Genomic DNA, 25,866 nt, shown 5'->3' with positions numbered 1-25,866 from the left:
GATAAAGATAGAATACAAAAAAGAAAACTGTAACTAGTTTTACTGTGACAATAGATGAGAAATTCTAAGATGTTAGTAAATTAAATTCAGAAATGAAGCTAAAATAACAGAGTAGAATTTATTCTAGGAGTGCAAAGATCATTCAATATTGGAGAACTCTATCAATAAACTAAAACTGAAAAACATTTCCCAATATGCAGCTATTAAAAAGAATAAATTAGGATTATATGAATTACAGGGATTTCTATGAGATATATTGTTGAGTAAAGAAAGAATTACTTTTAATAATTTCATAATTTGTAAAAAGTCTCACCAGTTCCTATAAATGTATATATATGTATGTGTTTGTATAGGATTATATGAACATGAGGGAAAAAAGTGAAAGAATGCATTCTCGGTCATGAAGGTGAGTCATCCTGGAGTGTGGGTAGAAGGGAAGAGTAAAGGAGAAAAGGGAGCCGAATTAAAAAGGGCAGGGCTAACGAAACTGCAGTAGAAACACGCCAGTATGTATAACATTTATGTATTTATGCAAAATCAGGTATGTGTAAAAGGAAATTCCAAAAAAAAATATATAACATATAAAGATTTTCATGTGTATGTGTGTGTATAAAATCGGGATTTTGTTAAAAAGGTGATATGAGCTTGATGTTATTGAACATATCAGTTCATATTAGTGTCTCTTCCAATCCAAGCTCTCCAAAAACAAACTGATTTTGATGTTTGGCTTTCCACATAGTATGGCTCCGGGGAGAAAACTCACTGGTCAGCACTGTACAAATAACCTGCTGTAGAGATACAAAATATCACTGTAAACAAAGTGACATTCTAATAGATTAAAAAAAAAAAAAGGAAGGGAGGAAGAGAGAAAGACAGTCTATCAGATCCTCCTGCAACAAAGGCCTTAGCAACCCAACTGTTGCCCACTCCTCTGTTCCCGAACCCACAAACTGCTCAGACAGGGCATGAATTTCCTGGGTCACACAACATTACAGTAACCCTCTGTTGCAAAGCTTGGAGCAAGTTAGTTCTATAAACTTTGCATATAACTCCAATCAGCTCAGGTCCACTTCCCCAATATCTCTTCCTAGGTTAAGCCCCTATGAACAAAGGACCTATTATGAGCAAGATCAATGGGATCTTCCTTTCGCTTTATGCTCAAACTGTGCTGAGTTACTTTTACTCCCCACAATAGACCTTGCCTTTTCTGGCTTTCAAGCTCTTTCACATGCTTTTTCCTTCACCTAGAAACCTTTCTAGGCCAGATGAGGTGCCCTACCATGTCCCCCTTGCACACTACTCCCCTTTATGTGTTTGCCTCCCTCACTAAACTGTAAGCTGTACAAGAGCAGGCAATGTTTCTGTCTTCGTGGTAGAATCTCCACACTTAACATGGCACATGTTGGTTGAATAAATTTTGAGATGTCGCATGAATCTTCATCCACCATTTTATAAAAGTTCTTTCTACCAACTTATCTCAACTAAGATTTTGACAACCTGCCTCCTAATCTGGAGCCTTAATATGAGGATTGGAAATTGGCAACCTTCTTTTTCCCGCTACCCTTTTTATTCTGCTGTGACTCAGTGACCTCTCGTTAACCTGTCTAATCTTTAATTGCCTCATCTTGTAAAATAGGACGCATGATACTACTGCCTACCTCAAGGTTTGTAGTACAATCTTCAGTGTTTACATTGTAGCACAATGTTCAACATGAACTTTGAAAGCGTGTATATAAAGTGCTCATCTCAGGGCCAGGTACTATTGTTATTACTAAAACCCTTGGCAATCATTTGTACTATCTTTTTTTGCCGTTAAGTTTGCTCCTCTTTCTCAGTAGCTTCAACCCCAGGCTCCTTTACCTGTCTGTCCTTTGGAACCCATCACTGGCCATTTCAAAGGTACTGTCGCCGATTCCTAGACGACTACTTGACTTTTGGCTGTGCTGTCCTCACTCATTCCTTGCTCTTGGTTACTTTCACTATAGCTTTACACACTTCCACTTTCTAGCTGTTAGGGAAAATCACAAAGCTGATTCAGCGCAGACTACGCCAAATTTGCTAGGTTGACTGAGAGAATTTTTCAGATGGCATGGCAATGTTCTTTTTAAATTTTTTTTTAAAGATTGGCACCTGAGCCAGCATCTGTTGCCAGTCTTCTTCTTTTTTTTTTCTTTCTTCTTCTTCTCCCCAAAGGCCCCGAGTACATAGTTGTATATTCTAGTTGTAGGTCCTTCTGGTTGTGCTATGTGGGATTCTGCCTCAGCATGGCCTGATGAGTGGTGCCATGTCCGTGCCCAGGATCTAAACCAGTGAAACCCTGGGCCACTGAAGTGGAGTACGTGAACCTAACCACTTGGCCGTGGGGCAGCCCTGCAATCTCTTTTCTTCATTAAAAACATGGATTGTCAACCCAGGATGTGCACCAGAGTTACCTGCAGAGCTTTGTAAAACTATAGATGCCTGGATCGTATCGTTCAGCCCTAAGAAGGAGAATTGCTAGGTGTGGAGACTGGACATGCCTATTTTTAAAAAGCCTCGGGTTGTTCTTTTGGACAGCTAGGTTTAAGAACCCTACTCAGTTAAGTTCCTGGCAGCAGCTGTTTTATTTGCTTTCCCTTATCCTCAAGTCCCAAGTTTCCCTTCTCACCTTGTCTGCTGTGAATCCATTCTTGCTGGCTCTTTACCTGTATTTCCAGATGCTTGTTAGTTGGTTCCTTTTGAATATCCTACTGTTGCCCTATGATTACTCTGTATAAAGCTTAATTTCGCCTTCAAATTAGAACATTCTACTGACTTCCCAATTTCTTTTATTGCTCCATCATTCTCCCAAACACTCTAGCTAGAATCTTGGTGTTTTTCTGAATCCTGTCTCTTCCTTATCTCTAGCAGTTGTGTCATCTAGACCGTTTGCCTCTTTTCCCTGCTACTACTTGTTTTTCTTCTTGCTACTGTAGCACCCTACTCTGGCCACCATACTCTGCCAATTCATTGCTTCCAGAATATTCTTCTGTTGCAGTTTTATTTATGTCATTCTCCTGCTTTTAGAAGCCTTAAGTGGCTGTGCCATACTGCAGAATGAAGTCTGAAATGCTTAATTGTACATTTGAGGTCCTCAAAAATGTGGACTCAGTTCAACCTTTTGATTTTATTTCCCATTAATTCCCTTAATATATACTAAGCTGTTTAACTAGATTATTTAGAGGTTAGATGGTATATAGAAAAGATTTTTTTGAATCCTAGCACTGCCACTTACCAAAGGTATGACCTTTAGCAAGTTACTTTAGCCTCTTTGACCTTACTTGCCTCATCTGTAAAATAGGACATAAAAATAACTACATGGTTTGTCATAAGTAGGCAATATGTATAGTGTGCTTAGTATGGGACCTGGCACCTATAGGGCCTTGAAAGGTATTCTTTACCACCACTCTCCAGTCTCCTCCAGCTGCCCTCCTTAGTTGCGCACTCTCTCACATCCTTCTCTTTTTCTGTTTCTTTGCTCTCGCCGTTCTCTTTGCCTCTCCTTCCATTTCCAGCTTTTGAAATCCTATTCTTTTTTCCCCCCTTTTCATAAATCCTTCCCCTGCTCTTGTCCATTCCAGATTGCCGTAGTGTTTTGTACCTTTTGTAGTATTTGTGATTTTTTTTCTCTATTTGTTGTTACGTTAGATATTTCTAATTTGTTCTCTCTACAAACTAAATTGAAATCTCCTCAAGGACAAAGACCTAGTCATCATAATGTTGGTTTTCCCCATCATTCCCAGCATACTACTTTGTAGCCACCAGGTTCTCAGTGAATATTGAATAAACAGGTAAAGCCAAAGAACCACCACTCCTCATGGGTGAATCGAAAAATAAGCCAAGGAGCAGTATCACTCAATAGTATGCTAGAGAAATAAAGTAGCAAATGAATTCATATACCTACGGAAAGGATTCCTCCCACCAAAGAGATAGGTAGAAACAAGATTCCTGGGAGAAATAGCAGCCTCTGAGTCTAGGAGAGGAAATGTACAAATTGAGCCTAGAAGATTTTGTCATATCCCAGAAAGCAATGAAGCTGTCTAAGACTGCTGGGGTTCTGTCACAAGGACTCAGGAATTAATGTGGAGTTCCAACTGATCAAAGATGGGGCAGTTTGAGCATCAAATAATAACAACAGCAGTAGATTGAAATATATCAAATATGTTTAAATCCGTGAACTTAAAATGATACTAAAAAGAAAAGAAAAATTTGATCACCTGTGGAAGAACTTAGGAAACCCATTTATTATTCTGAAAACAAGTAAATAAAGAGAAAGAGTAAAGCTTTTATGCTACCTTTCCTGTAGGAATCATACCTGAGATCAACAAATAGTTGAAGAGGGAAAGTTTTTTATAACTGAACTCCAGGTCACAAATGAAGACAGTATGAAAGAATATCAATTAAAAAATTTTTTTTAGAATTAAAAGAGTAATTGTCTATTCAGCTAATTTTCCCTGCCTCTTTTCTAACTTAAAAGAAAAAGGTCTTTGAATCAGAAGCTTTATGAAGCAAAAAATTCAAGAATGGATGTTTGGTAACTCTTTTATTTTAGATTGCAATCAAAAGGCAGTTAAGCAGATAATTCCCCAGTCTGGAAATGTTAACACTTCTCATTTAGGTTTTGGTTTTTTAAACCAAATATTAGGTTTTGGTTGTTTCTTGGGCTTTTATGGTCTTACTCATTGTACTTCCTATTACTGCCAGTCATTTCAAGAGATCCTTCAAACTACTCAAGTATAGACTAGTATTGACCTTCCTGCTTGAGGTAGGAACAGAGATAGAACCAGACTACAACATACCCCAGAAGTTTCAGTCTCCCAGCTCAGGGCCTAAACAGTTTTTAAACTAATCAAAGTGAACACAGGTTCTTTATGTGATGTTTTTGTGAAGAGGTAATAGAAAAGTCTGACTGCATACCATAAAGTAAATATGTTAATTCAAAAGCTAAATAATCTGTATAAGATCATAGAGGAAAAAACCACACAAATGGCAGTCAGCTTGTGTAGTCTTAATTCTGATTTTTAATAAAGTCTTATAACTACAGCAGGTAATTTCAGACTTTTTTCCACAAACGCCTTGTTTCCTCGATTCAGACACACTTGTTTTTCATGTTTTAACATTTATGAAATTTACATCTAGCTTACAATGCATGTGTATATTTAATTTGGCAGTGTTTCTGTGGCCTCCTTACCCCGCCCAAGAAACTTCTAAATTGTGTGTTTTACAATCAATTTTGTCTTTGAATCTTGGAAATACCGTAATAGTAATATTTCTGGGTGAATTTTGAGAGCAAAATTTATTTTAAAAGTACTTCATAGAATATTTTAGAGCAATATTTTCTGAGGTCTTTCTTCATAATACCATATATACCATGCATTTAATACCATAATACCAGTTCCTGTGTAAGTGCTCCTAAAAAGGAGGACAGGAATGCTCAGTCCTCAAATATGTTTGGAAAATGCATCTTTTAGAGCGTTATAGTGGATGAAAAGCCCATTAAGCTCTGAGAAAGCTTGTGGTTTAAAAAAGTAAAAATTCTTTTAACCAAGTATTTTCCAAGCTCTTCTGACTCCAAAATCCTCTTTTGTTAATACCTACTAGCACTCCACTTTGGGAAATGCTGCTATGTAGAGTTGATTAATATAAATATTAGAACAAAACATTTTTATCAGGTTGCTTTAAATACTTACCTATTGCAAATTAAAGAGAGAACATTTCTATGCATCTATTATCTAGTTGTCACAGGACCCCCTTCAAAGGCAGAGTTGGCTAGACTAGATAGTCAGCTTTGTCAAGGCGCAGTCTTTACTGCCTTCAGTAGTACAGCAACCTTGTATTGCCCAGTCAGTATTAGCCCTTGGTTCATCTCACAGATTTGTGCATCAGTCTACTTTCCGGGCTTTGGGGTGATACATCTGAGCAACAGAAATCCTGATGTAATGTATCACAGGTTGTCAGCTCTGGCACTGCAGTTTTATTTCTGTTACTGCTGCACTTATTTTTTTTAAAAAAACAACTTTATTATCAATTTAAATCTATTGGTTGTGTCAGTATTGCTGGATCTTCTTGTATTGTGCTCCTGTATTGATTGTAACCTGTTTATAGTAACTCTCTGGGGGAACCATAGAGTTGGGATAAATCTGTCCTTCCCTGTCTTCTGCCAGGGAAAGGAGGAAGTTAGGTGGTTCTTGGCAATTAGAGATAAACCCTACTGTCCTCAAAGTAAGAGACATCTTTACCCCCGAGTAAGGGAGGCCGTAAAGTATTAACCAGACATGTTCTTTGACACATTCAATAAGCATTTATTAAATTTCTTCTTTATACTAGATAACTCTAAGTACTAGTGTTTAAAAAGTGAGAAGCAGCCAATCCTTGCTGCCCTCAAAGAGTTGAATCTAACTGATGAGACAACGGTTGTGTAAGTGATAAATATTCACAATGCTTTGTGCTTAGTGTTATAAGATGTAGAGATAGGAGGCTCTGGGGACACCTAACTCATATACTGAGCTTTGGTGAAGGAAGAACAAAATCTGAGCCTGGAGGATAAGCATTTGGTCCTGCAGGCAAGGGGATAAAGGATATCACTGACAGAGAGGACAGCTTGTGTAAAAGGCCTGGGGTTGTGTAAAGTAAGGTATTTGGAGATGCAGGTAGCTTGGTTTATGTATAGGGTATTTGTGGTAGCAGGATGGAGGATAAGGCCCGAAAGGAAGGAAGGAGCCCAGTGGTTCATGGCCGCACCTGCTATGTTAGGAAGAGAGTTTAGAAGACTGTCCCATAGATGGTTCTTGATCTACTAGCACTTTTCATATAAGAAATTAATTAGTGAAAATTAATATTGAATAAACTATGCTAACTTTCTTAAGTTTAATGTGCATTTCCAAATGAGAGAGTAATTATTACTTCATGTTTAAAATGTCATCTTGATGATTCATGGTCCTGATCACTTAATGTTACCCTCATATAAATGCATTAGCTCTATTCTTAAAAATCAGTTTTATTTGAGATATAATTTATTTACAACACCAATTTCACGTTTACAATTCAGTGAGTTTTGACAAATGTATACAGTCACATAACCACCGTTCCTCTAGTCATGGTATAGTATATTTTCCTCACTCTGCATTAGCTTTTAATTAGAGTTTGATAAACTAAATAAATGAACTCTTTGAACCCTGAAAGACATAATATCTGAAGAACAGAGAAATTGAAAAACTATCAACCTTTAAACCAGCAAAAATATTCTTTTTCTATAAAATCCGCACATAAAGTGTTGTCTCCTGAAATCTTTAGAAGGAAAAGGAGGAAGTAAGAAGCAACAGTAAGAAGTTGCCTACAGAGTGGCTGCTGTGACATTATGTAAAGATGTTTGGGAGTGGAGGAAGAAACAACCACCAAGAAAACAAAACCAAAATTTTAGATACCACACTGGAAACCTCAGACTTGAGTTCTAGCAAACAGCTGAGATGCTACTAGCAGAGAGTTGTAGAAGCAGTTTCACTTGTCCAAGGTCTTGGACACCCATAAAATAGGAAATTGAATGGCATATTCCAAGCTGTATTATGCAGAACTTCAGAGTTTTGTGAGGTGCCATTAGGAGTTGTAGGTTGGAGAATCAGGAATAAGGGCTAAGTTTTAAACTGGGGAATAGTTGGAGTTAGGCTTGATGCTGGCAGATAGGGGAGAAAGTGCATTTCCTTCCTCAATTTTTTTCCCATATATTCCGCTGACCTTTTATTGACTGTTATTAAAGCATTGGAGGTTAGGACACTTGAAACAATTCTGTCTGTAATTCTGCCTTGCAATTGCGATTCATTATGGATAGGGATGAGTTTCTCCAGGGAAATGAATGTTGTCGTTAAACTACCAGATTTATTTTCTTTTCCACAAGTTATTACATATAGGAATGAAATACATGTTTACATATGAGAGGTACAAAGGTTTATATTCTTTTTGAAAGTTATATTTTATTTCCCACCTCTGTTTTCAGCTTTTTGTAGTCACAAACTTGTAAAAGAAAATAAAACAACCAAAAAAGGGGAAGTTAATTCCGATAAGATTTTGTGTACTTTAAGACTAGGCATTTTGGTGATACGGGAAATGCAAACATCAGTCATCTTGGCTTCAGAGACCTAATGAAAACAATCTCTGTGGAGCAAAACATTGGCTTCTGGTCATGTCAGTTCAGTGGTGGCCTCAGCAAAATCTCTCCCCCTTTCCAGGTTTTAGTTTCTCCTTTTAGAAAATAAGGAAATTGAATCACATGATTTCCAAGATTACTTTTGGAGCTAACATTCTTAGAAAACATAAATGAATTTTTTTCTTTTTGAATTTTTTTTATTGAGTTCATAATAGTTTACAACATTGTGAAATTTCAGTTGTACGTTATTGTTTGGCCATCACCATATAAGTGCTCCCCTTCACCCTTTGTGCATACCCCCCATGCCCCTTCTCCCTAGTAACCACTGAACCTCTTTTTCCGTGTGTTTGTTTATCTTCCACATATGAGTGAAATCATATGGTGTTTGTCTATCTCTGTTTGGCTTATTTTGCATAATACCCTCCAGGTCCATCCATGTCATTGCGAATGGGATGATTTTGTCTTTTTTTATGACTGAATAGTATTCCATTGTATAATAACTGAATAATGCTGCAATGAACATAGAGGTGCTTACGTCACTTTGAATTGTTGATTTCAAGTTGTTTGGATAGATACCCAGTAGTGGGATAGCTGTGTCATATGGTATTTCTATTTTTAGTTTTTTTGAGAAATCTCCATACTGTTTTCCATAGTGGCTACACCAGTTTGCATTCCCACCAGCAGTGTATGAGGTACGAGTGTTCATACCTCATAAATTGTATGAGGGTTCCCTTTTCTCCATGTCCTCTCCAACATTTGTTATTTTTTGTCTTGGTGATTATAGCCATTTTAACCAGTGTAAGGTGATATCTTAGTATGGTTTTGATATGCATTTCTCTAATGATTGGTGATGTTGAACATATTTTCACGTGCCTATTGGCCATGTGTGTATATTCTTTGCAGAAATGTCTGCTCATATTCTTTGCCCTTTCTTTTTTGAGGAAGATTAGCCCTGAGCTAACATCTGCCACCAATCCTCTTTTTTTGCTGAGGAAGACTGGCCCTCAGCTAACATCCTTGCCCATCTTCCTTTGCTTTATATGTGGGATGCCTACCACAGCACGGGTTGACAAGTGGTGTGTTGGTCTGCACCCAGGATCCAAACTGGTTAACCCTAGGCCACCGAAGTGGAGTGTGTGAACTTAACCGCTGTGCCACTGGGCCAGCCCCATACTCTGTCCGTTTTTTGATCAAGTTGTTTGTTTTTTGTTGTTCAGTTGTGTGAGTTCTTTATATATTATGAAGATTAACCCCTTGTCGGATATATGATTTGCGAATATTTTCTCCCAGTTGGTCGATTGTCTTTTTGTTTTGATCCTGGTTTCCTTTACCTTGCAGAAGCTCTTTAGTCTGATGAAGTCTCACCTGTTTATTTTTTCTTTGTTTCCCTTGTCCAAGAAGACATGGTATTCAAAAAGATCCTTATAAGATCAGTGTCACAGAGTGTACTGCTTATATCAAAGGTTTATATTTTTAAACAATTATTTTATCTATCTTATTTGTTTGTTTTAACCAGTTACCCATGGGTGTATTGTTTCCACAATAAAACTTTTTCTACCAGATGGTATGGAAGCCCGGCTCCGCTCAGAGTGAGTATAATTTGGTGCTATGAAGTTTTTGTATTAATTACTTTGGTTAATAATATTCTAGATGATGGTGTACTGTTAATGCTTCGAGATTATTCTAATAATGTTAGGAAATTGATGTAGTACTTTTGGAACATAATACATTTCAATTTAATTGCTTTTCACATTAGTTGCAATTCTAGTAAATAATAATATATAAGGAGGCAGGTTATTTTGTTTCCAAATTTAATTTTATGTTATGTTTTGATGGATAGTTAGTTGTTTTGCAAAATATTTGTGGTATGTAAGTTATTGGTAAGTGATAACTGTATTCATTTTGATCTGCATTTAATATAGGACTTCTTAGACTATGATTGTGTCTGAAGTTAATGCCAGTGTCACAATCCTATAGGACCTTGAGGAAGTTGTTATCATTAGTAGCCTATTTTAGTGGGAGTTTTCGGAGGGATTTTAGAGCATTGTAATTTTTTTTTTTTAAAGAAGCAGTGGAAAGATCACTTAGAGGAGGACACACTTGAAAACAATACTAATAAAATGTAAATGTCAAAACGTAAGCATAAGTACAATTTGATCTTGTGCTTTTCACAGATTGTCATTATGAAGTATTGAGAGAGCTAAACAATCTTTAAACTTCAGCATTTTTTTTATTTGGGGAGAAAACCTTGAATATGCTAGAAGCTTGTTTTTATACCCAACATAATATTTTCTCTTTCAAAAGCAGAGACGAAGATCTGAGGGTGGGAGGCTGAGAGAAGCAGTAAGATGAAGGCAAGGTAGAGTAGAGAGTAGGAGAGAGAGAAGGAAAAAGAAAGCAGAACAAGGCCTTCCTATTACTATGATAGTCTGTGCTTTCATTAGAATTATTATATACTATGCTTCAGTTAGAAGCCACCAATTTTTTTTTTTTAGCTTTAAGGCTATCTGAAACAAAGCAGAAATTTTAAAACATTTTAAATTTAAGCTGTTAATGTTTCTCATTCTAAATTATAGTTTAATTATTAAAAATAACATTAATTTGGGGAACTTTAATATGACTCAGGTTTTATGAGTTGAGAGTTAAGGTTTTAAAAATGAGTAACTATTAATCAACTATTGACATATGGCTTCTTAAAGACCTTGATGTTGTATTTGACAATGAAATTTTTCTTTCATGGAGTCAAGAACTTTGAGCAATTACATAAAGGGTCATCTGTGTTCTCAGTTTCAATCTAGTAGGGCATGTGAATTTTTTGACAGTCTATTTTAGTGACTTTTGTTCCTGTCTCTTTCCCAGCGTTTTTGATCTTTGCCTCTGTTTCCTTCTCATTGTTTGGCTTTTCTTTTTTCTTTTTTTGCAGAGGAAGATTTGCCCTAAGCCAACTTCTGTTGCCAATCTTCCTCTTTTTCTTCCTTTTATCCCCGCAAGCCTCCGTACATAGTTATGATGTACAGCTGTAAGTTCTTCTGGTTCTTCTATGTGAGCCACTGCCACAGCATGGCTACTGATAGACAAGTGGTGTGGTTCCACGTCTGGGAACCAAACCTGGCCCCTAAAGTGGAACATGCCGAACTTTAACCGTGAGGCTATCAGGGCTGGCTCTGTTTGGTTTTTCTTATGTGGTTAAATATTAGCATCATTTAAAATTTTGCTTCCAGTTTCATGGTACATAATCTGGCTGACTTTCAAGAGAAGATAAATTTTGAACAGGCAGTTCTCTAGAGGTGGAGGAAGGTCAAAGGGTCTTTAGAGGTGGATAGTCCAGTTCAAAGCCTGACTCCACCTATTCTGTGACTTGATCAGGCCTCCCTTTTCTTACTTGAAAAATGAAGATAATAATAGTACCTATTGAGCAGAAATTTTATGAGGATTAAACAAGATTGTGCACATAAAGAGCATAATGTAGTACCTGGCATGTAATAAGCATGTGATGAACATTAGCTGTTTCTGTTATTGTAATTTAATATATTTTAGCAATCAAGATGCTTTTGCTTATGCCAGAATGCTTAGAGTTTAAGGTACATTGTATATATAGCTTTTAATGCTTTTAAGGTCTTCAGTAGGTAGTCCTTGAAGAGCTGATTCTTTTTCTGCCTTGATTTTTATTATATTGCACAAATAATTTTCAAATAATAAGAAACAGAGAGAACTTGCCTGTAATCCCACTACCCTAGCACTAAATAATGGTTTTCCTTTTCTACATTCCCTTATTCAATATGAACTCTTTACATAATTCAAACAAAATACACCTATATCCAAGATATTTTTTGTAAAATACAAGTATGTATCACTTATGAAATGTTTTGCTGCAAGTTTAGTCTGATTTTCATGAGAACAGAAAATTTATATCCAAAATGCTTATCTCTGGGTGCTAGCATTGGGTAATTTTTATTTATTTCCTCATGCTTTACTTTATATATTTCCCATAATCAATATATATTCCTTGTATAGTCAAGAAAAAGAAACTTGTTTTAAGATGTCTATTTCATTTTTATGAGGTAGAGAAAAAAATCTAAAGTTGTTTATAATTTTTTAAACCCTCATAAGGCACTAGCTTTTTTAGGGCCTTGCAGTAGGTTTTGGGGATGCAGAGGTGAATTGATCACAGTGCCTGAAAACACAGATGTGAAATCAAAGATGTAGAGTACGTAAAGAGTTTTATGGTCTCAGTAGGAGTCTGTGCATGTTATTATGGGTGCTCATAAGGGAGGTGGCTGCTGGTATTTAATATTGATTTTATTCAACATTTTAGTGTATTTGTGATAATTGAGTTGAAACAGTTCTTAGGATGTTTGCAGTTATTTCAGTAGGACCAGAATTGTCATTCCTATTTTTAAGTCCTGCAAGATGACTTTCTCTGCAGCTTATACATGATTAACCCATTGAATCTGGAACTTTTCCCAGTCAGCCTTCAAGCTGACCATGAATGGCCTCCAGGGTATGGAGTGATTAGCATCTGGTCGGTGACTTGGGTGGCAGCCTTACTCTGTGTTCCTGCTACTCATCCCCAATGCAGCCCACGTACAGTATCTTACAGGGCATTGTGAGATAGAGAGCCTGGCTTCCTTAACTGCTCTGTTCTCTTGGAAATGGTAGTAGTGATCAAGTGCTACTGTGTCCTAGGTACTATGTTAAGCTCTTTATTTATATTAACATGTTCAATACTCAGAGTAATCCTATGGGGGTTGGTTTTATGATTATCCTCATTTTATGGACAAGGAAGCTGAGACCTATAGTGATTGTTACTTGCATGAGATTGCATATCTGGAAGTAGAGCCAGAATTTGGACCCAGTCAGTATAGCTTCTGAGCCTGTGTGCTTAACTGCTACACATACTGCCTCTCTGTCAGTAGTACTTTTTAAGGCCCAAAAGGCATTTAGTACCAATTAGTACTGTCTACTAATTAAGTTTTAAACTGACGTACTGAGTTTAGTTTCATACTACATCTAAGCTTTCAGTCATTAGTGTGTGAGGTGGCTGGGTAGAGAGGATACTGTTTTGATTAGCTAAAGTTGTCCTCCACTAGAGCAAGTTTCCAAATTGTAGCCTTCATTCCGGTAGAACTTTGCTTGTTAAGACTTTCTGTATAGGAATATTTAAATTTTAAAAGAATTTAATTTATACATTCCAAAATTGAAAATGGATATTTTAAGGAATGCTTCTTTTTCATATAGACTTAACCAAGGAATTCACCATAGCCCCTGTTAAGTAGTGAATCCTCAAAGAACATTTAATAGATTTTGGATTTTGAATTTGTTTTTAGAAATATATTATGTGTCAAAGCTAGACTTTGTATTTATCACTGTGTTTTCTAAGAATTCTATACATTTATAAAGGATTGAAAAATAATTCACATTCTCTTAATTATGTGAAGGCAATTATATATCAACTTTGGGGTTGAGGATATATTGGTACTGTTGTCCCTTGTTTCCTCTGTTGTCAGGAAATGAGATAAAAATTCTAAGTTTTACTTTTCAGTGTCATCCATGCTCCATTACCAAGTCCTGTTGACAAAGTAAGTTGCTAATGATTCCTTTTTCTAAACTGACTCAGCTATATTGCTTTGGAAAATGTTTCTGTTTTTAATATACTTTACCTCGAAACTTATTTCTCTTTTCTAACAGTATATTTAGAGTGCATATAACTACATAGTTACTGTAGCCTTCTGATTTTCAATATCTGGAGAATTTAGGACGGCTGTTTCTTATGAAAAAGCCTTTGCAAGTAAATGGCTGACTGTGTAGACCAGGAGTACTTGTTTTGTCCGTAGCCAGAGTGAGAAGTGTTAGTTACTACTTTTTATTCTGGAATACAGTTCTGTCTAGAAATATTTATTAAGGCTTTTTGCCCAAATATTTCACTTAACATATACCTACACATGGACATAACACAGAAATATGGGCTTACACAAATTGCTCTTTTATTGTCCTCGAAGATCCTTTTTAACTTGATTTGGGTCAGGGACTCTGCAATAATTACTTGTTAGAAAATATTTTTTGTTCAGAAATAAATGGCGTGTTAAACTGTAGATATCTTTGCTAAATAGCAAAAAAGAAAATACATCTTTTTTATCTTTTCACATTAATGTGGATGTTGAGTTCTCTTAGTTCAGTTAACTAAACTATTGGGAAAAATATTTTCCCTTTTTTTCCCATTTGGATGAAGAATGAAAGCCTTCTTGAAACTGAAGTTCTGTTAGATTTCTTTTTTTAGAAGTAGAAATGGTTAATCATCAATTTCAGCAATACCAAGAATTATTTCAGAAGTAAATAATGGGCTTCCTGATTTAGGACTAACTTTGAAAATAATGCTACCTCTCTGTCTTCTAGTTGGCATATTAATAAAAATGTACTTTCTGAGCTTAATAAGGAATGATGCTATTACTGTCATTAATAAGTTAATGCATAAGGCTTGGTAGTGTTGAGAATGTGAGTAAATGTTACAGCAACCTACTAGTGCCCTTCTTTTATTTTTTTTTTTGGAATAATGCTGTGGTTCTCTAATCCACACCTGGGAGATACCCCTTATACGAAGGTATTTCTTCTAATACTCTTGAGTTCTAAGCATTTTTGACAGTGATTTATAATGTTTAAACGACGTTATTCCTATCTTTTTCTTCTTAAAACCTACCTATAGTTTAAAAAAAAAAAAGACGAAACTATTTTCATTGCCTCTGGCCATTGGACAAAGTTTTGTTTCGTGTCCTGCCTCCCCCACACCCCTATATACAAATATCATTTTGAAGATGGCTACTTCTAAATGAATTGTGACTTGTTGACGTATTACTATTTAATAATGAATTTTAAAGGAGAAAAATGTAGATCTATTGATTAGGAGGTATTATTTCTGGATTAAGAAACGACTGTGTTGCCTTTGTGCTGTAAATTTGTGATTTGGTTTATCAAGGAATGTTTTCGTGAGTAGCACTTATTCCACCACCCTGCTTATAAATCTCAAACTGGTCAGCATAATATAATGCCATTTACAAATTCTAGACATGGTACAGAAATATTTTGAAGACTAAAGGCACTGGTTAATTTGAAAAATAATTTTTATTTTGCGTATTTCAGTAAATAGGCATTTCAAGGACTTGGTTTGGTTTTAATGTCTAATATAAATATTTTGTGTGACTATTGACGCTATGTGATTTTGTTTCTAGGTTGCTGCTAACACTCCAAGTATGTACTCTCAGGAACTATTCCAGCTTTCTCAGTATCTACAGGTAAAAGTAAATCTTGAGACTTCTTAGTCTTTAAAAGCAGAATTAAACAACTTAGATTTGATTTTGCTAGTTCACAGATATTGGCTAAAGAAATATTGGTTGGATACAAGTACAAAAGAAACATCTTTTTGAAGTAAAAAAAGAATCAAAAATAGATCTTATGAAGAAAAGATAAAAAGAATCAGGATTGTTAAGTCTAAAGAAGATAAGATTCTGTACAAGAGGAATATTTTTCTTCAAATATGAAAAAGTTCCAAAATAGTTCTTTATCTGTAGATGACTTTTAAGTAAAATTAAACCTGGAGAGATTTTGGTTGCTTAATTTGATATTAATAGCAAACAATTATATAGCATTCAATATATGCCAGACTCTAGTCTAGTACTTTCCCTATATTAATTTACTTAATCCTCACAACAATTCTATAAGGTACATTTCTTATTCCCATTTTTACAGGTGGAGGAACTGAGGGACAGGATGGTTAAATCATTCACACAATATCACAGACCTAGTATGTGGTAGAGCTGGGATCTGAACCCAGACAGTTAGATCTTAGAGTCTATGTTCTTAACCACTATGCTATTCTGCTGGATCTATGGAAAGATTGCTTGATAGGGCAGATGCTTGGAATGGGTTCCGCAGGAAGTTAACACCATATTTAAAGAGCCATACAAATCTCTAAAAAGGAAACAAATGTTATTTTTTTTTTTCCTGGTTTTGGTAGATTTACACTGGATTATGATTCTCGTGGTTAAGGAAAACTCTGGATCAGGAGTTTAGACATTGAGGCTTTTATCTTGGCTCTGCTACTCAATTAGTTCTGTGACTTTGGGTGGGTCTTCAGTTTCCTTTTGTTTAAAATTATAGGACCAAACCAGTGATCCTGAGTCTCTACATTCTTTTATAGGAGTCAGTCACTAAGAGCATTTCTACCTCAGTTAAGAATGTACACGTTGTGAAAATAAACAGAAAACCATCAATGTATTAATCAGATCTTCCACTGGGCATAAATGTAATGGTGCATAGATAAGCAGTTTTACACACTTGCAGTTTAGTGGAATAGTTAAAAGCATAGACTCTAGCCAGAATTCCCTGGACTTGATCTGTGGGTTTAACTTTTGACCTGTTGGGAAAGTTCTTTAACCTTTTTGTGCCTCATTTATCTCATCTGTGATATGGATATAATAATAGCACTTACCTTGCAGAATTAAGAATAAATGAATTAATATATATAAAGCACTTACAACGTCTGGCACATAGAATGTATCCCATAAATATTAGTAGTTATTTACCATGCAGTAGGAAGGCACATTAGTTGACCTACATCTCTCTTATTTTTAGAGGTGAAAGAAAATTTTGAGATTAATCTGGTCTAACCTTCATTTTTCATATACGAAACATGGGGCTCATATAGGTAAAAGGATTTCCTAAAGCTATTGTTACTAGTCATCATGGACTGTGAATCTTAACATCCTTACTCACTCCAGTCCTCTTTCCAACTTTCTTGTCAGTTCTGAATATTTTTAGTAAGGCATAATCTTTCACTCTTTTTCTAATTCTTTGAGAGAAAATTATGCTGCACTGTCTTTTCCGTATACATCTTTTTGAATTGCTAAAGTTCTAATGTAAGTGGTAAACCTTTTGAATAAAAACTGGGATAGATGCAGTTTATGCCTTAGAACTGAAAGCCCATTCTTGGAAGTATTAAGTTTCTATTAGGATGTGGTTCGTAGAGTTACAAAACTCTAAACGGAATTGACTGAAACAGGTGAAATTATGCCATCTAGTGGAAGTAGTAGTTTTTTGGTGGTTTTGTTTTTAAGTAAAACTTTTTGCAGCACTAGTGTAATTTCCTGGATGGTACGAATGTTTTAGAAGTTTAAAATAAATTTGGCAACTAGTCTCTTTTAAGTGTAAGCTGTGTTTTAATGTGAGTTCTGAGGTGATATGGCTTTTATTAGATTCCTTAATCTATATATTTAGAGTTATATTTAAAAACAGTACCTCTAACTCTAATTAAACCAGATTTTTCGTAGTCATTCTCAAGGATGTGGAGAGCAATAAGTGCATGCTTTAAACCTCAAGTACTATGTTTGAAGCATACGCTTCTCAGTTGAGGTGGCTCAGAGGAATTAGGGTAGTAAGTGTTCCTCTTTGGATAACGACAGGAATAGAAAAAAGTGAAATTTAGAGATGTGCCAAAACCACAACTAAATGCTGTATGAGCATTTTCGCCTTGACTTTCAGTGAAGGAGATGCTGTTAACAGCTATCAAATATTAACAAGTGACCTAGAGATAAGGCTTTGCTCATCAATGTCTTTCTCTGTAAAATATTCCTTTGGAGCTGCCAAATAGTTGACCCCTTAATTACATTGAACTAGCACTGGTGGACTCTTACTTATTTTGGGGACATTTGATTGCTGCTAAGTGGTGTGCAGTCACCCGAGAGAATGAGAGGCCCTGAAAATGCAATAGACTGTGAGAGTGAAGCAGTTTCTTTCTAAATATACATATTTATATCCGTAACATTTTGTTAGGTTTCATTCCTGTGCAGCTAAGCCATTAAGAGGTATCTTTGCTACTGATCAGATTGTTTTGGCTTAGTTTGGAATGTTTGTTCTGAGATACATATATAAATTTAAAAAAATTTTTTCATATGTATATGTAAAATTCAGGGTTAAAACATTTGTTGGATTCTTCTACTCTACGTTTTGGGTTTTTTTTTTTAACTCACTCTCAATGAATTCTGAATACAAAGGAAACAAAGACAGATGATTTGTTTTCTGTTATAGGGGAAGTTGCAGCCAGCACCCCTAACAGCCCCAACAAATGAAACTAAAATGATGTCGCCCATATATATTTTACAGAGTAGATTTCTCAGGTTTGAAAGTAAGATACTAAATGGGATGTAAAATGAGAATACTTTCAGAATGTGCTAAAAACTGAGTACTCTCCAAAGGAATCATGCTGAGTTTATTAGAATCTCTTTTGTGATTTATAATATTAGGAGGCCTTACACCGGGAACAGATGTTGGAACAGAAGTTAGCCACGCTTCAGCGGCTACTAGCCATCACCCAAGAGGCTTCAGATACCAGTTGGCAGGTATTCCAATTGCCTTTATATTCTAGAAGCATTTAAGCATAGTTTAATATCTTTTAGATATTGTTTAAACTAAAACTAAAATTTTTTGGCAAGCAAAGGCAAAATTATTTCCTAATGAACAAATATTGAAAATTTAGCATTTTACAGTAGATATTGCTCAGTTTTATGATTTGATATCTTTTGTTTGGCATTAGCAACCTTTTTAATATGGTATTTTTTAATTACCCTGGGATTTTATTTATACTTAATTTTTCGTCAACAGGCTTTAATAGATGAAGATAGACTCTTATCACGGTTAGAAGTTATGGGAAACCAATTGCAGGCATGCTCCAAAGTAGGTATTAATCTCAAGTACATAAAGAAAAATGCATAGTTTTTTATGAGCTTTATGTCTTTGACTGCCATTTTGAGTACATGCTAAAACATTTATACTACATTTTCACCATTCTTTTAAACCTTTCGTCATTATGGGAAATTTCAAGCATACTTGTGAGTAGAAAGAATTGTATAGTGAATACCCATGTACAACTCTCTCTCTTCTTTCCATCACAATTGATATTTGTTGTAGGTACTGTATCATTTGTCATCAATAATTTCCCTCCACCTGGGTTATTTAAACATTCTTCTAGCTCCCCCTCCCACACCATAAATTGGTAGCTTGATCTAGAGATTTATCTTCAGCTTTTTTTTTTTTGTTAACAGCTCTTCGTGGCTAGTAGTGTATACTTTCACCACGAGGCACCATAATGTCTACTTGTCTTTCTTTTTGAGATATTAGCAGTCTTTGATGATCCTTGCCTAGATCCATTATTTTATTAAAGGTTGCAAAAAAATGGTGATTGTAACTTCATCATCCTTTCACTTACTAACTGGACTACTATAGAGAGAAACTTCCCCTCATAAACCATTTTGTTACCCTGAGGTACATTTTCTTTAGGAAAAGCAGGATAAGTGGTTTTCTCCTTTTATTTACTGGATTTGGAAATAATGAATTGGTTTCTTCTCATCGACCAAAGAATGACTATGAAGTGGTTTTTCTCCCCAACTTAGATTTAAATATATTTCTTGTGTTTCATCCTATTCCATGTGTTTTTCTTATTGATAGTCAAATTATCCCATCTTTGGTCCATGAGAACTTCTTCAGGTTGGCACCTGAATCCTGCTAGAACCCTAGCAGACTTTGATAGCTTCCTGCTGTTATATCGGACAAGATATTCCAGATTCATCTTGTACATTTCCTTCCTCAGACCTGGAATCAGCTTTTTCCCCAGGGTACTTTTATTCCTTTTGTTTTAACCATTGTTTTAAAATGCTTGGCCCCTTTGAAGGTAAGAGATTATTTTTGCCCACAAGTGTAAATTGTATGGCTTGCAGAGAATATGACAAGTAGAAGAGTTCATTCATTTTGTATATTTAGGAGAAATTCTCAATTTCCTTGGAATTTTTTTCTCCATTGAAAGTGTGTATTAATATATTTGTGAAACATAATTTATTAATGCAACTTTTAAATACAGCTTCAATTAAAACAAGGCCTACATCATTTGTGTTTGGAAGTACTTTAATATAGAATTCAAGGAGCATCATAGTGTGTTTTTTTTCAAATGGTAAATACTTTAAAAAAAATAACTTGGCTGTAATTATAAATATCTTTTAATCCTAGAATCAAACGGATGATAGTTTACGGAAGGAACTTATAGCATTACAGGAGGATAAACACAACTATGAGACGACAGCCAAAGAGTCCCTGAGGCGGGTTCTTCAGGAGAAAATTGATGTGGTTAGAAAACTTTCAGAAGTTGAGGTAATTTCAATTTAACAAATACTAAATAGTAGCATGATTTTAAAATTCTACTAAAATTGCTTACATTTCAGAACATTTTAAATTTGAGTAGTGTTATGTAGCCAGGAAAGATTTCCTGTTTATCAGTTGGGAAGGAGCAGTGTGCTGTTTTCATTGTCAGGAATTCTCAACATAACCATGTGAGCTCTGGTGCTTATGATCTGTAGTCAGTGATTGAGGAAATAGAGGCCTAATCAGGGAATCTTAATATTTGCAGTCTGTTTAGGATTCAGCCTCCACTCAGTGGACCGTGTGCCAGGGTATTGATCTCTTGTCACGTTGTTTTGCTTTTCTTCCAGTTGACGATAGTCTGTGTAAGTTGGAGAGCCTATACCACTGTTATTATTTTACCCATCCTCCAGAGAGGAAAACTATCTTAACTTTGGAGGTTCAAAGGAGAAATTATCTCTGTGGTCCTTTCTGAGTCTTTTAGGAACAATCAAAATGTGATTCTCATTGCTTTGTCTATTTCAAAGCAATAGACAAGCTAATTGATAATACAACTCATTCCTGTGAACCACTGCAAAATTACCACAGAATTTATCTGTTACTGGATTTAGTAAAGTGCCCATTGTAAACTGAATGGTAAGCATACTTTAGTGTAGGGATAGCTTCTGTAACAGCCTCATGCCAGAGTGACTGACTCACTGTCATGTCGTAATTGGACATGCAAGGAAAGAAAGTCGCTAGCTGTCTCCTAATTTTCTTATTAAATTAATTGTGCATGTTATTAAACTTGCTTTCAACAATCAGTAGGCTTAAAATATTTTCAAGGCTAATGGTCATAAAAGTATAATTATGTAAAGGTAGTATCATCTCCTCCCTACCTGGTGTCTTTTTTTCTCCTCCCTCCCAAACCCCTCCCCAAATTCTTAGTCTTATTTTCTGTCTTGGCTGGTACCTGAAGTAAATTGAAATCCTTGTGTTATTTAACTTAGCCTTATATAAAATCCAGGGCAGATGTTGATTTAGAACAGCCCATAGAGTTACACTTGTTATAAATTGGATTTAGAATGTGCATTTATTCTAAATTGCCTGTAAATTTGAATTACAGCGAAGTCTGAGTAATACTGAAGATGAATGTACCCACCTGAAAGAAATGAATGAACGGACTCAGGAAGAATTAAGAGAATTAGCCAATAAATATAATGGAGCAGTTAATGAAATTAAAGATTTATCTGATAAATTAAAGGTATGTGTTTACTCAACATGTTAATGTTAACATAAACATAAAAGTATGTTATTAATTGTCCCTAACACACTGGGTAACTTAAAATTGTAGGTATTGCTGAATAGTTGTTGATATAAAATTTGCTAATGGTTGAAATTTGTAGTAAAAATCAGGTCGTTTAGCTCAGACCCCATTGCCACAGATAATTGAAAGTCTTAGAAGTTGGCATATTTCCTCTGGATGGAAATAAATAGTCAGTACTTCACAATAGGCATCTTTTAATATATAACAGGAAGTAGTTGATAATCAGCAAAACCCAGGATATTCAGAATTTTTTTGAACTTGCATCTGCTTATCTTTAGACTGTCCCAAAAGCAGGGCCCAGATATGTTAGTGCTAGAACAAGCCCAGAGGGAACCTTGAAGTGATCTTCTTAAACCCTTGTAGCCTCCGGGGATGCTATTGACTCCTCTTCAGCTGCAGCGCCATATAGCTATAGGACATTTAAGATAAGGATGGCACCAGACCATAGGTAACTCAAGTTTGTCCTTTAAAATGTTATAACTGAGGGCCCAGCCCTATGGCTGAATGGTTAAAGTTCCTTGGCTCTGCTTCTGGTGGCCTGGGTTCGCAGGTTCTGATCCTGGGTGTGGACCTACTCCAGTCACTAGCCATGCCCTGGAGGTGTCCCATATACAAAATAGAGGAAGATTGGCACAGATGTTGGCTCAGGGCTGGTCTTCCTCAAGCCAAAAAAAAAGAGGAGGATTGGTAATGGATGTTAGCTCCGGGCGAATCTTCCTTAGCAAAAAAGCCCCAATAAAATGTTATAACTGAGTTTGTGAAGACCCATCTTTATATAATTCAAACCATGGATTGAGTGGCTAGAAGATAAACTTTTGTTAGAAAAGACCAGAGCATACCTCCCCTCTGTGTGGTTGGTTAACCTATAACAGTTTTAAAGATTGGTCTTGTTAAAAGGAGGTCGTTTTGAAAAGTGCTTGTAATCATAATTGCTTTAGCTAAACATAATTTTGCTTAAAATTTCAGAATAAGTTACATTTTAGCATTTGCATAGTAATTGAAACAGTAGTAATCAGGGGAAAACCTTATTTCCCTCTTGAAAAATGTGGAGCTTTTCATTTTGACTCTTATCTCTCTGTGTATTGAGCCTGTTTGCTTGCTGCAAGTTTTTATGTCCTAGGTGATGTGGTGACATGACTCCAATGCAGGTCATTTTTGACATCATTTTGACATTTATAAATATGTTTTATAATATTGAATATTCTCCTTAGAAATTTTTGTGAATAAAAGCAGTCCTGCTTTGGGCCTCTTAAAACAAGCTCAAGTTTTATTAACTAACTGCATTTTCTTTTGCTTTCTCAATAGGTGGCAGAGGGAAAACAAGAAGAAATCCAACAGAAGGGACAAGCTGAGAAAAAAGAATTACAACATAAAATAGATGAAATGGAAGAAAAAGAACAGGAGCTCCAGGCAAAAATAGAAGCTTTGCAAGCTGATAATGACTTCACCAATGAAAGGCTAACAGCTTTACAAGGTAAATTAGCTAATCCAGAAATTGATTTGATTTGATTTTTTTTTTTTAATCTGTGAAATACCTTTTTCTTGGACTTTTATTTACAGTACGGTTAGAACATCTTCAGGAGAAAACTCTTAAAGAATGCAGCAGCTTAGGTAGGTGTCATCGAATTTCTTATTTAAAGCTGAATTTTATCATTGAACTTTTGATGTTTACTACCTCACATTAGTTACTTATTTTCCTTAAGAGGGATGTTTTAAATATTAGGTATAAAGTATCTACACGCTTTCAGAAAATTTCCTTTAAAAATATGCTGGATTGCCACCAGTGGGCACCATTGTTTAGTCCTTGAAGTGAATGAAATTTATGCAGCTGAGATGTTCTACTTAGAGATATTTAAATAGAAAAACACAAACAGCAGGATCCTTTTTCTTTTAAGGTTCTGTGGAAGGCTACTAACCAGTTGTAGCCTTTTATCTGACTTGTTAGAAAATGGCAAGTTGAACCCTTTTTGTGAAAATAAATTTGAAGTGTTCTATACAGTCTCAATCTAAGGAGGAATACAAAATGCCATGGCTACACTTGAGACCAATTTTAAAGGAATACTTTCTTTGATCAGGCAATGATACACTCTCTTAATCCTAGGGATACAAGTTGATGACTTCTTACCTAAAATAAATGGGAGCACAGAAAAAGGTAGTGTAAAATACTTAAATATTTTTCTTTCATGATATCCTTTTACTATTTAAGCAGGATAGAGAGGTCAGGATTTTAAGGTTTAAGTGTTTGGAATGAAAAGCATGCTGTTCCTAGACCATGGAATCCTATCCTTTAAAATCAAGCTTCCATTTATTTTGTAATTCTTCATGCTATGATCTGTGGTTGGATATCCCTTGTTATATGGAAATTTCAATTATTCAAATTATAAGAAAATGATGAAGTTCAACTTTAGCATTGGCTTGTATGATATAATATAGCTCCCCCCGCCCCCCATGTTTTTCAAAGAACTATACTACCGTTTTCTTCCATTAAGTACTGCTCCGGGGGATAATTGACCCCCATTTTTAATGTTTGTGCCCTGCCCCCTTCCCAGCCAAGAGTTTAGTTAAGAGCCCATTGAGCCCTTGGACATGTCATAGAAACTGCTTTCTTTATCTATCGTTTCATTGATCAGAGAAAACAGGGTCAGTCATTTTCTGCCATCTGAAAAATCCCTTGTTAGTTCTTGGTACTGTGACCCTTCTTTCTGGGGAGCTTGTGTTATCTCTTGCCAAAAATGGACAGCCACTATTGTTTTTTTTTACTACTGCATGGGGTACTTTTTACCCAGTGGTTTCTATATTCTTTCTGTCACAAAGATCCCTATTCATCCTTCTCCCCTCCCCATCCATCCAACATTAATTGAGCACCAACTATGTGCCAGATCCTGCATTAGATGCTTGGATTACAGAATGAATAATACTATCTTCTGTGTTTACAAATCTATGTGTCTCTCATCTCAGTTTTTATACAGAAGTTAGTGGAAGAAGTCAGGGTTGATACCGAGAACTTCTTATTAAGTATTTTTTCCATGTATCAGGGGATATCTTTATAGTATCTGAGCAGCAACCAAACTGATAAAGTTAGGAGGTGCTTTTTTGTTTGTTTTGTTTTCATTTCGTTGGTTTATTTTTCATCAAGAACTGGCAAAATAGGCTCAGGTAATCATGTATATGTGAGCTGCAAGTCAAGACCCAATATTACATATATGACGAATCTTGAAACTCTAAATTAAAAAAAAATTTCATTAATCATTGTTATTTGACTATTCTATATATGTTTTGTAAAATGCATTGGTATTTTAAAATTTCAGTTTGATTGAATTTCAATTTGAGAATTTTTAAAGGTGTAGTTTATATTCATTGCACCAATATTACTAATTTCTCTTTAAGTGTATTTAGCAAACATGTAAAATGAATTAGTCTTCATCTTCTGGAAGCTTGTCATCTTTAAATGAATTTATATTTCCTGTTGTCATTATTTTGCCTTTTTTTCTCTTCCTGACATGTACACTTTTTATTCAAATACATCTCCCTTTTGATTTGAGCATGTGTTTATTAATAATGTTAGTGTTAACTCAAGCTGGGGACATTCTATTCCTTCACTTAAGAGAATCCTTTTATATACAATGAATCATCTTTATACTATTTAGAGTTGTTGAATTAGTGCTCAAAATTCTTTGCCAATTCCAGTTGATTTAGATAAGAATAGTTGTAGACAAATCCTTGATTTAAGACTGAATGAGATATTTTGGATACTTTAAGATACTCCTTCCTATAATTATTTTCCCTTGCTGGTGTGTTTGTTTTTTTAGTGGTGATAAATTGAGTAGTGTAAGAGTCACTAATAGAATATCTTTAAATAAATCTAGTAGTAAATATCTGGATTTGCACAAAAGTTTCATTACACCCGATTTAGTTACAGAGTGGATTTTGGAATAAGATGGGTCTATTCTGAATCATTTGTGGTATAATAAGAAACCAGTTATCAAGTATCCCACTGTTACCAAAGTCCATAGCCATAATGTGCTATATGATATGATTTTAACTAAAATTCTTTAAATTGTAAGAGAATATTTCAGAAGTGTCCAGAGATGTTAAGATTACTAATGCTTCTCCAGTAAACTTCATTTTTGAAATTATTTAAATCTAAAGTAGCTGCTGTAAACATAGGTTCTGTACTGTAAATTTTTTTTATCTTATCTGATAAACATAATTTGAATATGTCTTA

At 35.3% G+C, this 25,866-nt stretch overlaps 1 protein-coding gene across 46 annotated transcripts in view; it reads left to right on the top strand.

Annotated features, from left to right (window-relative positions):
- The window catches only part of SLMAP (sarcolemma associated protein), a 159,551-nt gene that overhangs the window by 73,869 nt on the left and 59,816 nt on the right, over positions 1–25,866 (top strand). For 14 of the 46 annotated variants that reach the window (XM_070493246.1, XM_070493247.1, XM_070493229.1 and 11 more), the window contains exons 5-12: positions 9,675–9,747; positions 13,701–13,737; positions 15,382–15,444; positions 18,451–18,546; positions 18,809–18,880; positions 20,207–20,347; positions 21,441–21,578; positions 22,947–23,115. In XM_070493246.1, coding sequence (XP_070349347.1) covers positions 9,675–9,747; positions 13,701–13,737; positions 15,382–15,444; positions 18,451–18,546; positions 18,809–18,880; positions 20,207–20,347; positions 21,441–21,578; positions 22,947–23,115 — 789 coding nt within the window. Of the gene's footprint in view, positions 1–9,674; positions 9,748–13,700; positions 13,738–15,381; positions 15,445–18,450; positions 18,547–18,808; positions 18,881–20,206; positions 20,348–21,440; positions 21,579–22,946; positions 23,116–23,201; positions 23,253–23,742; positions 23,794–25,866 lie in introns of all 46 variants that reach the window. The other 32 variants (XM_070493238.1, XM_070493212.1, XM_070493214.1 and 29 more) reach the window with 3 other exon arrangements.

This window comes from Equus asinus, chromosome 21 (genome assembly GCF_041296235.1).
Source record: "Equus asinus isolate D_3611 breed Donkey chromosome 21, EquAss-T2T_v2, whole genome shotgun sequence".
Taxonomy (NCBI): domain Eukaryota; kingdom Metazoa; phylum Chordata; class Mammalia; order Perissodactyla; family Equidae; genus Equus; species Equus asinus.
Note: the sequence above shows the minus strand (reverse complement) of the source record. Positions and strands in the feature narration are given on the sequence as shown.